The following is a 15,024-nucleotide window of genomic DNA, read 5'->3' as shown; positions in this document are numbered from 1 at the left end:
AGAGTAGCCCAAGAGTTGACGGTTGATGGTGGTGACTAACTGTCTTCCCTCTAGTCTTCCACTGCTAAATTAGGGACGGCTAGCGCAGATAGCCCTCGAGTAGCTTTGCGCAAAATTCAAAACAAAAAACAAATCAAATGACATTACAAACAGAGCATTTTTGTAGTGCTGTGTTTCACTTGTTTGAGAAGTAATTTTCCTAGGTCCACACACGTTCTTAACATTTGTAAACAAGTTATCACATGCGAGTTTGATCAGTGGTTGATCAGCAGAGCAAATAATATGGTTTCTTTCCTTTTTCTGGCGTGCTTTATAGAAGTGAATCATTCAACATGTACTTTTCACTGACGTAGAATACTTCGTCTCAACTTGTTAACTGAAACTCTGTCTAACTTTAACCACAACCCTCGTGACTTCCTCTTATTAATAAACTTTCGTTTCCTTTTAAAGAGTTTGTTGTTGTCGTCGTTGTTGTTGGTACACAGTTAGGTCGTTAATATCTGGTTGATCAAAAATTGATTTACTGCGGATTTTAAGTGACCTTAAAAAACAACAAATCACACACGATTTTAGGACGATGTTCCTCAGTTTTTCTGAAGCAAGGTATTTACGGTTTATTTGAACAATGGGTGACATGAGGTTTAATAACCGTTGGCTGAAGTTACGTATCGTGCGTAGCTCCATTTGGCAATATACAATTCACAAAAATTAAAAAAAATACTCCTTTAGAATAAGTGAGCATATTAAAAACAAACACAAACATTCGTATTCACTGGCCTAACACCGAGAGAGCGAGCCAGCAAGAAGGTAAAGTACATACTACTTAATAGTTTTACTTTTGTGAACCCTGTTTATTTGTTTCATGGTAATAGAAGAAAGCACACGTGCCTAGTGGAAAGCATACCAAGATGCGGACCTTAAGGCCGAAGTCGCGACATTACTAAACATACGCTGCACTTTCAGGTATGGACGCGTTATAAAAATGACAGTCAGTCCTGTTATTCAGTTCCAAACAACAGAAAAAGCCCTTACCCTAATTTTTTTTCCTTGTTCGGAGGTCGGCTGGTTTCTTTTGTAAACGAATATTTTATTTTTTCGCACCCAGCTGGTTGATCCAGTCTGTAATCATAAAGAACGAACATGTTTGGTGACAGGGACTCGAACTCGTAACCTTCAGATTGATAATCGGATGCCAGGCTCTTCATTCTGATTAATAGTTTAAAATCAAAGTCCTCTGTAGTTGACACCTGGGACTATGTGAACTTGCCAGTTTAGACTGCGGTTGCACAGAGTGAAGATACTAAAACCACCCGAGGGTTATCTGCGCTAGCCGTCCCTAATTTAGCAGTGTAAGATTAGAGGGAAGGCAGCTAGTCATCACCACCCACCGCCAACTCTTGGGATTGACCGTAACATTATAACGCCCGCCCCCACGGCTGAAAGGGCGAGCATGTTTGGTGCGACCGGGATTCGAACCCGCAACCCTCGGATTACGAGTCGAACGCCTTAACACGCTTGGCCATGTCAGGTCCCACATAAAAGGTAGCAGTGAATTGTTCACGATGTAAAAATACTCATTACAAGTCGGTCAGTGCAACAACAACACAACAGAAAAGTCACGTTATAATGCTTACGTCACTGATGAACCAATAATACAGTTACTTCCTGTGGTCGGAGTCCATCCCGAATATCACTAAAGTTAATTGTCATATGAAGATATTAGTTACGACACAATCTCCATACCTACTTCCCATGTTAGAAGCTTTGGTTGTTGTCGATTTTTTAAGGAGCGTTTATTTATCTGTTATATTAATATTTGTTTTATATTTGTATTCATGTGATTATAAGTTATTGTTAGCTTCGTACAGTTTTCACACCTTTTCTAAACCTTTTGAATTTGCTGAACATGTGACACATTATTTGGATTACGGCTCATCGCTAATCAGATATTTAATTATTCAAAATATTCTTCGTAAGAACATACGTTAAGGATATGGAAACACAGTTTGCATAAAGTATTGGAAGTATATATTTATATAGTGGCTTCTCCCCGTAACTTTAGGGGCTTATAAGGTTAAAATTCTAGTTTCGTTCTTGCGGTGAGCACCACGCAGATAGTTCCTGGTGTATAAGTAAACATAACATTTTCTTAAATAGACACAAGCCCACCACCACCAAGTCATTGACACTCAAGAGATATTTGTATATTTATATCTTCAACTATAAGCATGTGAATTTTTCTTTGTTCCTGGAACAACCAATTTCTTCTTTTCTCCACAGGGTGGCGTTTCTCTGAAAACAGTCCTTTTACTTGCCGTGTTCGCTGCTGTGGACATTGCAGCCAGCGCTGGGTTTGTCTTGTTGCGTATTATCATGGCAAGTTTATCTTACCAGTTTATTTTATTTTACTATGTTGTTTATTTGTGCAATTGACGTTTGTTTTTTTTTTGTCTATGAATTGATTACACTGTTAAATATATTTCGAGTTTATGACGTACAATAAAGAATTACTGTACCAATAGTATCATTTCACCGGTTTTATTATAAACGTAATTGTTAACACTAAAAGAGAATTGCTGTCATAAGAGGTCAAATATCCAACTACTATATGTGTATTAAATACATCGTATTAATACCATAAAACTGTTATTAGTTGCTGAAATTTCCTTGAGCTGTGTATACCTGTAAGGAAAACAAATAACCTTATAGAATGATTGATTGTACACATAAGATTAGCCCTCGAGTTGTGGATCGTGTTTTTCGATAGGACTTGAGATACCCGACATGGAAAACTAGTTAATTTTACACCCATCCACGTGAACGAACACAACTTTTATAAACAGTAAATGTTTCATATTATTGAGCCGTTTTGTTTTTTTCCACTCACAGTATGTGATGAGAGACCGTTTCTATCCTTGGGACATGCGCACGCCTTCGGTTATTACCGAGCCTGATTCTATTGCGGGCCACGCCGCTCTTCGCTTACTAACGCTACAGGTACGTGAAACTGGTCACAAGATGCCAGTGAACTCTTGTGCTTTTGAACGGTTGACTGAATATCCTGTTGTTGTTGTTTTTTTGTTCCCTACAGAAACGTCGTAAAGATATTTATGATATAAAATGTGACATCAAAATTTATATTTTGGGTAACATTTACCAGTCCACCCTAATTCAGTTAATTATAAGCGAATTCAAACTCCTTACGGATTTCTAACGATTAGTTATTCTTTTATCACAACTAATACGCATCTTCTAGGTTTATGTAAATTGCAGCGCCATCTACAGGTCAGTTAAATAATATTAATAATAAAGTATTACATTAGATGGCCGAAATATTTAGCGTTGGTTTATTTATTAATAAACGCGGAACATGTACCAGTTATTCACTAATATTATATTTATTAACAACAAACACACGTTAAGATTATACTTTCATCATTGTCGCTTGACTAGATCGTAGTAAGAAACAAACCGTAACTAAGGTCAAACCCTATTTAATAAAGGTGAACTACAGTCATTCCCAATTATAGTCTTTCTGAATTGCAATAACTTTGGAGAATAATGGAGAAAAGATGTCGCTTTACTGATATGTTCAGTAACAACGTGTTCAGGTCATTTGTTTGTAGTTAAGCGCTATTGGACTTTGTGCTGTCCACCATGAATATCGAAACACGAGTATTTACGTTATAAGGCTAATGGGAGTCTTTAGGCCAATTTGGTCTTGACAAGAAGCTAATAATAATTTACTTCTAAGTACATTAATGTATATATCGCTTAGATTAACCAAACATGAGCTATATAGAATTAACATAGTAAAAGTATTAAGGGTGGTATTGTCACCAAATAAAACAGTTGTGTTGGACTGGCTACTGACTGACCTTTAGAAAAGGAACCAGATAAGATAAGGATGGAAGTGAACATATCACTTGATCTGGCTCATATTCGCATAGCACATTTTGACTTTAAATGTAAAATAAAATACAAACATTATTGGCTACCCCACTTTGTCTATCGAAAACTTGCTGTTTGATAGAATCTCAGGTTTTATTAATATATATTTCCTTTAGTAAATTGCGTTTATGATTATTTTACAATCGTAAATTCTGGTCCTATTTGTTTTGCCCGTGACGAAGTCCGTAATAAAGGGGGGTTTGTCCCCGTTTAAAGTCAGGGGCCCGGTTAAGGTGCTCTACCCGTAATTTGAAGGTCACGCGTTCGAATCCCCGTCACACCAAACATGCTCGCCCTTTCAGCCGTGGAGGCGTTATAATGTGACGGTCAATCCCACTATTCGTTGGTAAAAGAGTAGTCCAAGAGTTGACGGTGTGTGGTGATGACTAGCTGCCTTCCCTCTAGTCTTACACTGCTAAATTAGGGACGGCTAGCGCATATAGCCCTCGTGTAGCTTTTACGAAGTGATACGTGTGTCACGTGTTTGTCAGTAGCCAGACCTAGACAGTTTTTTTATTTGGCGATAACTTTTTATCCTTATACTTGTTTGCTTACTTTTTTATAAGGTGATATAGTGTATTCTAAAGATTTGTAGATATTACATATAATAATAGTTGCTCTATCAAATGATGATAAAATTATAGTTAATGTTAGAACCAGGCTAAACGTGTTGAAGAAAGGTGAGGTTGAACGAATTGTTTTTAAAATCTCGGTTTTGGCCATTCGCTGGTTTTGGACTTTGGGACGCTCTAGATAGCTGAAAAGCGGCACATAGGCCGAATATAGAGTAACTACCGCATGCCAGGCAGCTCTCCACATAGAGCGTACGTTGATCTGTGAAGTAGAAAATACAGATTTTTGTATTGTTCTAATACAACCTTTGATGTCGTCTTTACATAGCGAGTGATTCAGTACTTTTCGATACTTTTGTGGTTCCTGCTAGCGACTGAAAATTAATTAATATATGTATTCATTACATGTATATTTTACTATAGGTGTGTACAATTGTAAAAGATGTTTGATTTTTTTTTCTCCCCATTACTTTATGTAAACTTTCACCTGTCCACACTATATCTACGCCATATTAATACTTCGAAGCACTATTTAAAGAGTACATCTATTATGGAACCATTTTCAGTCAACACCTTTTGCGAAGTGATACGTGTTTATCATTACAGTTTGTACAACTTTGATAATTGTTATTAAACGCTAACAAGCTGTTAGTATTACAAGGAAAAAAAACAACATATTTTAAGAAATTGTTAAACGTTTTTGGACCGACGCCAACTTTGAACGCTATGTACAAAATAATTAGTGTTTTATAGAAGCTTCTCGAGGAAGAACAGATACTATGTTGACAAGTGTCAGTAACACGTATTTGATGAGTTTTGTCTCATAAAGTAACCGTTCTTTATCACCAGTTACCAAAGGACAGGTAGTTACGTTTTGTGTGTGTTGTGATGAACACTTGCGATTCTTGTTACGTTGTGCATGGATTTCGGGGCAAGAGAGCCAGATTCGTGCGTAAACACAATTTTCCACGCAGTTTAAGCTATGGGCGTGTTATAGGAGTGACAGTTAATTTCTCAGCTTGGGTGGTACTGAATGTCAGTAGTTCAAAGTTAGGGACGACTGTAGGAGAGTTAGAATATTTACCATTAATATAAATGTTATGAATAACAAGGGCTTCCTTATTAGGGAACATCTCTCGAGAGTGATTACTTAATTAATTAATAATATAAGTCATATCAACTGAGTAATAGATCGTCCTAAGTAAATAAGTAAAACAACTCTGGATTGGAAAGTATACAAAAAATCACTGTTTGAAAGTCTGTATTTCGGTAAACCAGTTATATATTTTGTAATATACAGACCAGCTGCGGTGCCAATGACATCATGGTGGCTATCATCGTGGGTTTCCTCACTGGATTGAGAGTAAGTTAGCTTTTTCTAGTGACAAAAAAAAAACGAACTTTAACGTTTATGTATATAGTTTGTGTTAGTGTCTCTTCACCAACCAGTCTGTACTTAGGTATCGAAAGTTAACTATCGTAACAATGTTTGTAGCCAGAACATTCGAGACTAAAATAAAACATTATATGTGTTACAAACTCGTTCTGATTTATTAAGTCTTATAAAGTTTCTGTGGCCATTATTTCTTCAAACTAGATTCAATATAGTGTCACACATTAGTTTCTTATGTACCAGTACGAACCTCACTCCTATGTTTTTTTTACACACAAGTGTTCGGTGACACTTGGGCGACAGTAAATTATCTTGAAACGGCAGGTCGTCGACTGGACAAGTCGTAGAACTCAACTTGTCGACAATTGTGTGACGATACTGATTTATTATATTTACGTTTACAATGTGTAGGAGTAATTTGTTGTATTTTGAATAGATAAATACAAAATAGAACGATTTAATGAAGACGAAACAAGTTTGTGAAATATTGCATTTATACTCAGAAAATAAACCGAATAATAAAACAAAATGAACAATGATTTATACAGTAAACAAATTACAGTGTTGCCAAATGGATTGGCATAGAGTTGACTATCTATCGCCCAGGTGAACCTGAACCGAGTAACTTTATTTTATACGTTTTGCATGGTTTACCTTAACGACATTTGACATTCGCTTTTATGTATTTGTAGATTTACAGCGTAGTTTGTGTGTATTCGTACTACAAGAAAGCAAAGAACGGCGCCGTGGACTCGTTTCAAAAAAGTAAGTCATGATTTGTATCTAAGTAATTAATGGTAGTTACATCACTGATGTGTCAATGAAGTCATGCACGAGCACACGTGTAAGTAAAAGAACAATTATGCACGTGTACGTGGTTTGTAAATCAAATGTTTAGTATAATTCCCTTCTAGATTTTGAACATTTCGTTGTAATTACGAAGTCGGTGAAGCACTTAAACAGGTGTGTTACTTAAGGTTAACGTTCTTGACTGGACACCTGCTAGTTTGTACAATGCAACCTTTCGTCTGTAAGAAATAACCTTTGTGACTCAGTTTTGAAGCACTTATTAAACAAAAAAACACGTCCCGTCCACTCTGGTGCATTTAAATATATTGTAGTGACAGTTACAAAAGGTGCCCGTTGAAAGAGGTTATGATTTTTACAGTATTTTTGTACGGAAGTGATTGCCTAAGGTGTATGTTTATTTAAACTTATGAAATCGGATATTTCCGAAACATTCTGTGAACAGTTTTAATTTTCACCGAGTTGAAACTTCTTGTAGGTGTGACAGAAGATTCCGACTACATCGCTGACCATGTGACGAGACAGGACAAGTTGGACAGGATGGAAAAATCAGGCAGACATGACCGTGCCAATGATATCTATGAATACTTGCCCAGACCTTACTTTGGAAATCGGTAAGGATAGCGCACGCGCAACAAACCCAGCAAACTTCAATACATGTATTCCACAAATATTAAACCGACTTAGAGTCGTAGTATGTTTTGATTTTTGTTTTTTAATTTAGTGCAAAGCTATGCGAGGGCTATCTCCGCTAGCCGTTCCTAATTTAGCAGTGTAAGACTTGAGGGAAGGCAGCTAGTCATCACTACCCACCGCCAACTCTTGGGTTATTCTTTTACCAACGAATAGTGGGATTGACCTAACATTATGACGCCCCCACGGCTGAAAGGGCGAGCATGTTTGTTGCGACGGAGTCAGGGTGCTCGACGCGCAGGTTCGAATCTCCGGCCCAAGAAAACATGCTCGCCCTTTAATTCGTAGGGACGTCATAATGTCAAGGTAAATCACACTATTTAATAGCAACAGAGTAGCCCAAGCGTTGGCGAGTAGCTGCCTTCTCTCTAGTCTTTAAATGGTTAATCGGGGATAGCTCGCGGAGATAGTCCTCGTGTCGCTTTGCGCGAAATTTAAACCGAACGAACCATTTTATTTTAATAACCGTTGATAATAGGAAAATTAAACCCACAAGTAAAGCGCTATACGGGCGTTAAAAAAATTGTGAAGATAATTATTACTGTTCCTTGTATGTTTCACAAAGCTATTCGGGAGCCATCTGCTCTAGTCGCCCCTAATCTTTGTGTGATAGACGAGAGGGAAGGTGCTAGTCAATACCAGCCGCCGCTGAATAATGCGGTACTTTAATCATCTATGGGTATTTGATCATAATTCTTGTGAGGTACTCGGGGCTTTTTTGTTCTTTTTCTCTGGCACTACCACAGTATGAACCATAGAACCACACTAGGGTAACCACGTGACTGATGAGATTTCACAAGATGAATAACACAATGTAACACAAATTCTGTTCCTGGATAGTATGTGTTATTTCTTAATTGCTTGTGTTGTAAAAGTACAGAAAATGGCCATTATTCCCTTCGGACTTTGTTTTTGTGACCTGGATAACGAAATTTAGAAATTAACCTGTTTTATATGTAAAAACGGGCAAATTTGCACATTTTCATTTACATGAGGTCTGAATAAAACAATATATGAATCAAGATTTACATGTATTTATACTAAAGTTATACAAAAATGTTTAGAAGTGAGTAGTTTTTCGAGATTTGCGACTGTAATTTAAATCACTTTCACGTATCAAGCCCCCAAATATTGTCCCTCATCATGCTTTTGTTATACGATCCCAGGTCACAGGTTAAAAATTATTGTTATACAAAGGGTTGAATACGTTACATTAAAGTAAATTTGAATGTACAAACAAGTAAATCACGTGACAACCACAGCCTATGGAATGATGTATATCATAACAACAGTTTGGCTATCGTGGATAATGTGATACCAAAGAAAACTTGACGTTTCAGATACTTAATTTGCATATAAAGTGGAACAAAGAAATATGAATCAATTTGGGGCACCAGGACCATTCAAACACGGACCTGCAAAAGGACGTATCCGGGACGTGGTAAACGAAGAGCAACGTTTTGTAACACAGGATGATCCGCGAATACATATGTCCGCTGAAACTTCCGTCCACATGTCCCAAAGACGATAAACAAGGCGATTCTCCGTCACATGAAAGTGACACAAGTTGTTTCCACAACATATTTACTCAACCGTTGCATATTTCAAGCAGTTAGAGTACAAGACTGGTATTCATACTATTCCATATGAAGACATAACATTTAAGTCGCAAAACGCAGCGTCTGTGCATTCAGTGTGTGGAAAATGGCGCTGGGAATCCATCTTAATTGTGCACTAGTGGGCTTATGAAAACCATGCAAAGAAGAAGAAACTGCTTTGAACATGAAAACGTGATGACTGAAATCTTTTACAGTGGAAACTACGCTGAAGTCTGTTGTAAATATGTACATTTCTCAGATACAGTATGACAACACGTATGGATTGTAACGACTCAGTAAGGCACCACAATGGTTTTAATATAAACAGATACGACCTCTATAGTAAGTGTAAATTTTTAACGTCGCACTCAGTTACGACACCGATAGAACTGAACAAACGAAAACTAAGAATATCGGAAACTATTTATGCTTCCGTTGGTATATAACATAAACTCCGATTAGAATCAACCAAGCACACACTTTTTAGCCTGCTGTTACGAGAGCTTGTTTAAAACAAAGAAAACCATGTGAAAAACACGTTTTCACGATAATAAGTGTTCCTTGTGGTCCGACAATACCTGCACAACAACAGAGGTGACGTGTTGAACAGAAGGTACTTGTATTTTGCGCAGTTCTGCGCAGACCTAACCTTCCCCCAACACTTCCTCAAACGTGGACTTAAAAACTCCTAAATCTAGAATGGAGAAATTCCTGTACAACTAAAGACCTAATATTAAATAATAAGAGCGTATAACTAACATTGTTTACAAACATGAGAACTCCCACGGCTTTAAATATATAAATACTTCATGCCCTGTATCTCTTGAACGGTTAATTTACGGCAAAATTACCCACCAGAATTATTCAGTTAAAAGAGTACACTACAGCAGTCTAAATCACTTTTGCAGTTCCTAAACTTTCATATCAACATGGATCTTTCAGTCGTCGTATTTGTTAAATAACGAATCTAAGGAAAAACAAACGTTTCGTTCAGTGAGGTAATTCCACATAAAAACTGGGACTTCCTCTGTCAACTGGCTGAAATAAATTTCGAAATAGAAGCATGCGAAAAAAACGTATTAAGAGAAGGTCCCTGACTACATATTTGTTTAGTTTCCATATGTAAATATATACATACATATATCAATTATACTAACAAAAATATTATGTATTACATACGCTTATGACTGATTTGAACTGAACTAAATATCTGCCCTTTGACACTTCTTATAGAGATGCGAGTGTCAAACCCGCTCACTTTCGTAAGTCTTTTCTTGCGCTCAATAAAATGACAAGGAACGATGGCATCCAGCAGTACAAATCCCAGTAACTACTAAACACTCTTTGCATCAAAACCCAAATATTTATGCCCACAATGCATTGTATTCAATCTCCCTTTCCTTGAAACCAAACGCGATGCAAGTTTCTTATTGAAATAACAGATGGTATGACAAAATACGGTTGCAAACGACCCACTAGACAATCATATTGTATATACACTCTGATCCAAGGGATTGGGTTGGCTGCACATTTTATATTTATTCATACGTGTTAAGAAAATTACTGTTAAAATATATGTTAGTGTACAATAATTTCAAACAAAAATTAGAGTGTGTGTGTGTGTGTATGTATATATCTATATCCTAAAAACTGCTAATCCTGAGAATCGAACTTGTAAAACATTTATAACACCAGTGTTACTACTTTTTGTTTGTTTTGAATTTCGCGCAAAGCTACGCGAGGGCTATCTACGCTAGCCGTCCCTACTTTAGCAGTGTAAGACTAGAGGGAAGGCAGCTAGTCATTACCATCCACCGCCAACTCTTGGGCTACTATTTTACCAACGAATAGTGGGATTGACCGTCACATTATAACGCCCCTACGGCTGAAAGGACGGGCATGTTTGGTGCGACCGTTATTCGAACCCGTGACCCTCGGATTATGATTCGAGCCTATTCCTACTCATAAAATAATATTTATAAAATTTCTTAATTAATTTATTAAATAAAAGTCCTTTTAACGCAATTTTTATTTTCATAACACATTTTGGTGTGATTTTCAAATATTTAACAAAAAACGTCCATTTATAGAATAATTTAAAACAAACCTACATTTTTTTCAACATCCTTATTTTTTAAAACGAGAAAATAACAAACTATTGTGTGATAAAAAGTCTAAAATTGTCTGTAACAAAAGTAAAATTATCTTGTATTACTAGTTTCTTTCTTTTTTAGAAGTACTTCCCGCCACTTCGCTGAACCATTTAGTAATAAACCCCAAGATACTACCACAAGTCGTCAGAGTAGAGGGCGCTTTTCCACCACCACAGTTTCTACGGACGAAGAGGAAATCCTGAACGAGTTGAAGATTCAAGCGGCAGACATGCCTAGCGACATGCAGCGTAAAGCCTTAGAGAGTGCGGCCCAAGCAATCAAACTTTACACGACAGAAAAACACATTGCGGAGAGCATCAAACAGGATTTCGATACCCTCTATAACCCCACGTGGCACTGCATTGTGGGCCGCAACTGGGGCAGCTGCGTGACACATTCTAAACAGTGTTACATTCGCTTAGCATACCGGGATATGACTCTCCTTCTCTACCGATCAACCTGAGGTGTTGAGAACTTCAATATAAAACTTTACGAAATGGGCGAATGTCGTCATCAAACCGTGCGCGCGAGCGCACGCTAGAAGGACGTCGGTATACGCGTAATATTGGAAGGATTTTCGTGTTGGTGTTGTTTTAGTTTTTTTTTTCTGTATCTTAATTATAAAACAAACGTGTGTTGCTCCGTGGGCGGATGGTGTTGCTTAATAACTTTCCACCTGAATGCAGTATCTTTGTATACATTTAGTTTATTTCGTTTTCTATAGAACCCCAACATGGAGGCCACCACCTGGTATAAACAGCTTTCGACTACAGCACTTACCTAGTGCTGTAATATTTAAAGATTTGTAAGGGGTCTCATACTTGAGTGTCTTCTGTTCAATATGATACTTTCAGCTCTGTTTGAGAAACCATGTGTAGGGAATTTAAACGAACCCTCGTATCAGGTATTACAACACAGAAGAACACCTCACAGTTAGGCCTTAAATACTATAATTTAACATCTTGTGCCATCGCTACATTAAAGAATCTCGAGTTTCCGGATAAGTTAGTAATTTATAAAACTAACGTACAAGAATCGATAGCCCTCACATACCCCAATTTGCCCCAGAAGAAGAACGGACCACCTTTGGAAAAGGCCCAGGTTTATAGTTTTTATTCATTCTTCGAATGCTGAATTTAGTGTAAGGTGTTCAGTCGGCAAGCTAATGTGACTGACAAAGACTTAAAGGTGTTGAAGAACTTACAAACATGGCTTCCAACATACATATTTTATATTCTTGTAAAGCTTTTCACAAATGATAATAAAGTTTAAGACCGTTCTACTTGAGAAATAAATATTTCGAAACTTGGTACATGACGCCCGCGTACTGCTAACTAGATTATAAAAACATTCACACACTGCAAACCACACATTATCCATGAAAACGTACATCCACTGCCACTCTTATAGCGCACTTAAGCCGAAATTGAATGTGTATGTTTTCTGAGTCGTGCAGAACACGTTTTGAAATTGTACACTGGAACCATGAACTTCTGGATTCACAGCCTAACGGACCACGCCCTGCCGCATAATGAAAAAACAAAAGTTTTAACTTCTGGGTAATACTCATTGTGTAGTTCTTTTGTTCAGTTTCTATTTTGTGATCTGTGACAATGCAACCACATGTTTTGTATATATGCTAGTCATTTACCTTCTTGGCACTTCTAGTTTACAGAATATGAATGGATTTTGGTTAAGAAACCAAATAAACTCGCAAAGAATAATTACAAGGTTTCTCATTGGTTTATTTCACGATTTTTAAGTTACGCTTTAATTGGTAGGAAATGCTGAAATGCTATGGTTGGGCTTTTGCTGGAAATCTTTCTCGGTATTAATTGTTACGTGCTTACCCGGAAAAAGTTTGTTTGTTTGTTTTGCATTAAGCACAAAGCTACACAATGAGCTATATGTGCTCTGCCCACCACGGGTATCGAAACCCGGTTTTTAGTGTGTAAGTCCTCAGACATACCACTGTGCCACTAGGGGGCTCCCGGAAAAAAGAAAGGTTAAATCTGATTCGTTGATTGTACAACGTGATTGGTTAAAAAAAATAAAGTTTTATAATTCTGAGAGGGGCGTATTTTCACTACAATTAAAAGGGTTGCAAAGACAAAAGCTTAGAAAACGACAAAAAATATTGGTGAATCACTATTATGTTACCACATATCTTCAAAGTAAACTACCGCAAAAAAATATACACATAATGGAATATTAAACTTTCCATTGGCGCAGTTTTACCATATTTAACTTTTTTCTATTCAACGAAACAGAAACAAAAACTGTTTGAACGAACAATATTAAGAAATGATAACATTCGAGTTTTTGTCGGTTTTCATCCAAACATTCTGCGTTTATAATAACGTACAATAAACATTAATTTACTATTCATCAAACCTCACTGGCCAAACAAAATAGTGTTATATTTTAAAACAAGCCCATACAACAACCATGCATTTCTAATTAGCTTATAGAGGGCTGCTCCATAAGAACGAAGCTCCAATGACTAAAAACAACAACAAAAATCCGTGACACGTAAAGCTATTAAGTGGTGGGTGAATAGTAGTTGTAAAACATGACAGCAACATTAGTCATAACAGTTGGACACGATACAACGTGACGATTGATGGAACAATTCAGACATTTTGTGTGATTTAAAAAATAACTTCAGCTACACACCAATGTTGGTGCTGCTCTATAATTTGTTTGTTTTCATGTCAACAGTACTATCTCCGTGATATTGTTTTATCAATGGTATATAGAAGATGTATGAAAGCGTATCACGTACCGGAGCGCTCTTTAAGTTGTATGAACGAAACTGAGTGAAATAAATGTAGTCCTTTTCTGAACCTTATGATCGTTTGTTTTGTTATCGTAGTTACAAATGCTGATGTTTTATCTACTGATTGACGCCCCCTGGTTGCGAGATTTTAAAAATGGAATAAAATTTGACAAATAAATTATCGCAACGCCCACCGTCGTATACAGCAGAAGCTGAACAACGCTACGTTTTTTTTTTTTTTCAGAAGACTGAAAACATAAATAAAAGAGGGAGGTTAAAACAACCAAAACAGGATTGGAATGAACGCCCAAACTGATACGGAACCTGTGACCAAACCATAACATCAATTTTGTCCAGAATGTTTTAACATAAATCACAAAAACAAATTATTAAGTGCAATCACTTTCTATTCAAAGTTTGATACAGTGCGTTTTAAAACAAAGCAAATAAAGGCCCAATTCCTCAAACAAAATCTCCAAATTTATCATCAAGTTTTCAAAATAAGTATATCCAAAAACAAAAGCAAGTTATTAGGGTTGTGTCTTCACTAAAAGCTATAGACGTTGTGTTCACACCATGGATATATAAAAACTGAACAAATAAACAGAGAAAAAAGAAATTTAAATTTTTAACAGAAAGAATTGTTGGTTAATTGTAGAATTCCTATTAGAAGCACCCAATACAAATGTTGCAATATAGACTGATTCAGTTAGCTGTATAGACCCCAATGTTAACCACAAGAGGAATTGAAAATATTTTAAATTCTATTCGGTCAGTATCGTTACACCATTTATTTTCTTCTGGATACTTCTTGTCACAATTCTATGGATAACCAACTGTCCTGACTTCCCATTAACATTTTATATTTAACACAAACATGAAAGAGATACAAACACCTGACGCCTATCTACTAATTCTCAAGTTCTACAAAGTACACACACTTTACCAATATTAGCTTCTACAATGGAGTTGTTACTGGTTTATTTTTCTGAATACTCAGGTTATTCTCACTGTCCTGCCACCTGGTGAATTTGTTAAAAAGCTTTACTAGTTTAAGTTGGGTTTATTTTCCATTTTT

At 36.7% G+C, this 15,024-nt stretch overlaps 1 protein-coding gene across 1 annotated transcript in view; it reads left to right on the top strand.

The window, feature by feature from the left end:
* The window catches only part of LOC143245322 (uncharacterized), a 53,583-nt gene extending 39,575 nt beyond the window's left edge, over positions 1 to 14,008 (top strand). Inside the window, exons 4-9 of the mRNA XM_076491528.1 lie at positions 2,281 to 2,376; positions 2,890 to 2,997; positions 5,824 to 5,886; positions 6,609 to 6,681; positions 7,202 to 7,337; positions 11,249 to 14,008. Of these exons, the coding sequence (XP_076347643.1) occupies positions 2,281 to 2,376; positions 2,890 to 2,997; positions 5,824 to 5,886; positions 6,609 to 6,681; positions 7,202 to 7,337; positions 11,249 to 11,630 (858 nt within the window). The 3' untranslated portion in view covers positions 11,631 to 14,008. The remainder of the gene's footprint in view (positions 1 to 2,280; positions 2,377 to 2,889; positions 2,998 to 5,823; positions 5,887 to 6,608; positions 6,682 to 7,201; positions 7,338 to 11,248) is intronic.
* The last annotated feature ends 1,016 nt before the right edge of the window (positions 14,009 to 15,024 follow it).

The sequence above is a fragment of the Tachypleus tridentatus genome, chromosome 2 (assembly GCF_004210375.1).
Source record: "Tachypleus tridentatus isolate NWPU-2018 chromosome 2, ASM421037v1, whole genome shotgun sequence".
NCBI classification, from domain to species: Eukaryota; Metazoa; Arthropoda; class Merostomata; order Xiphosura; family Limulidae; genus Tachypleus; species Tachypleus tridentatus.
This window is presented reverse-complemented; position numbering and strand designations above follow the sequence as displayed.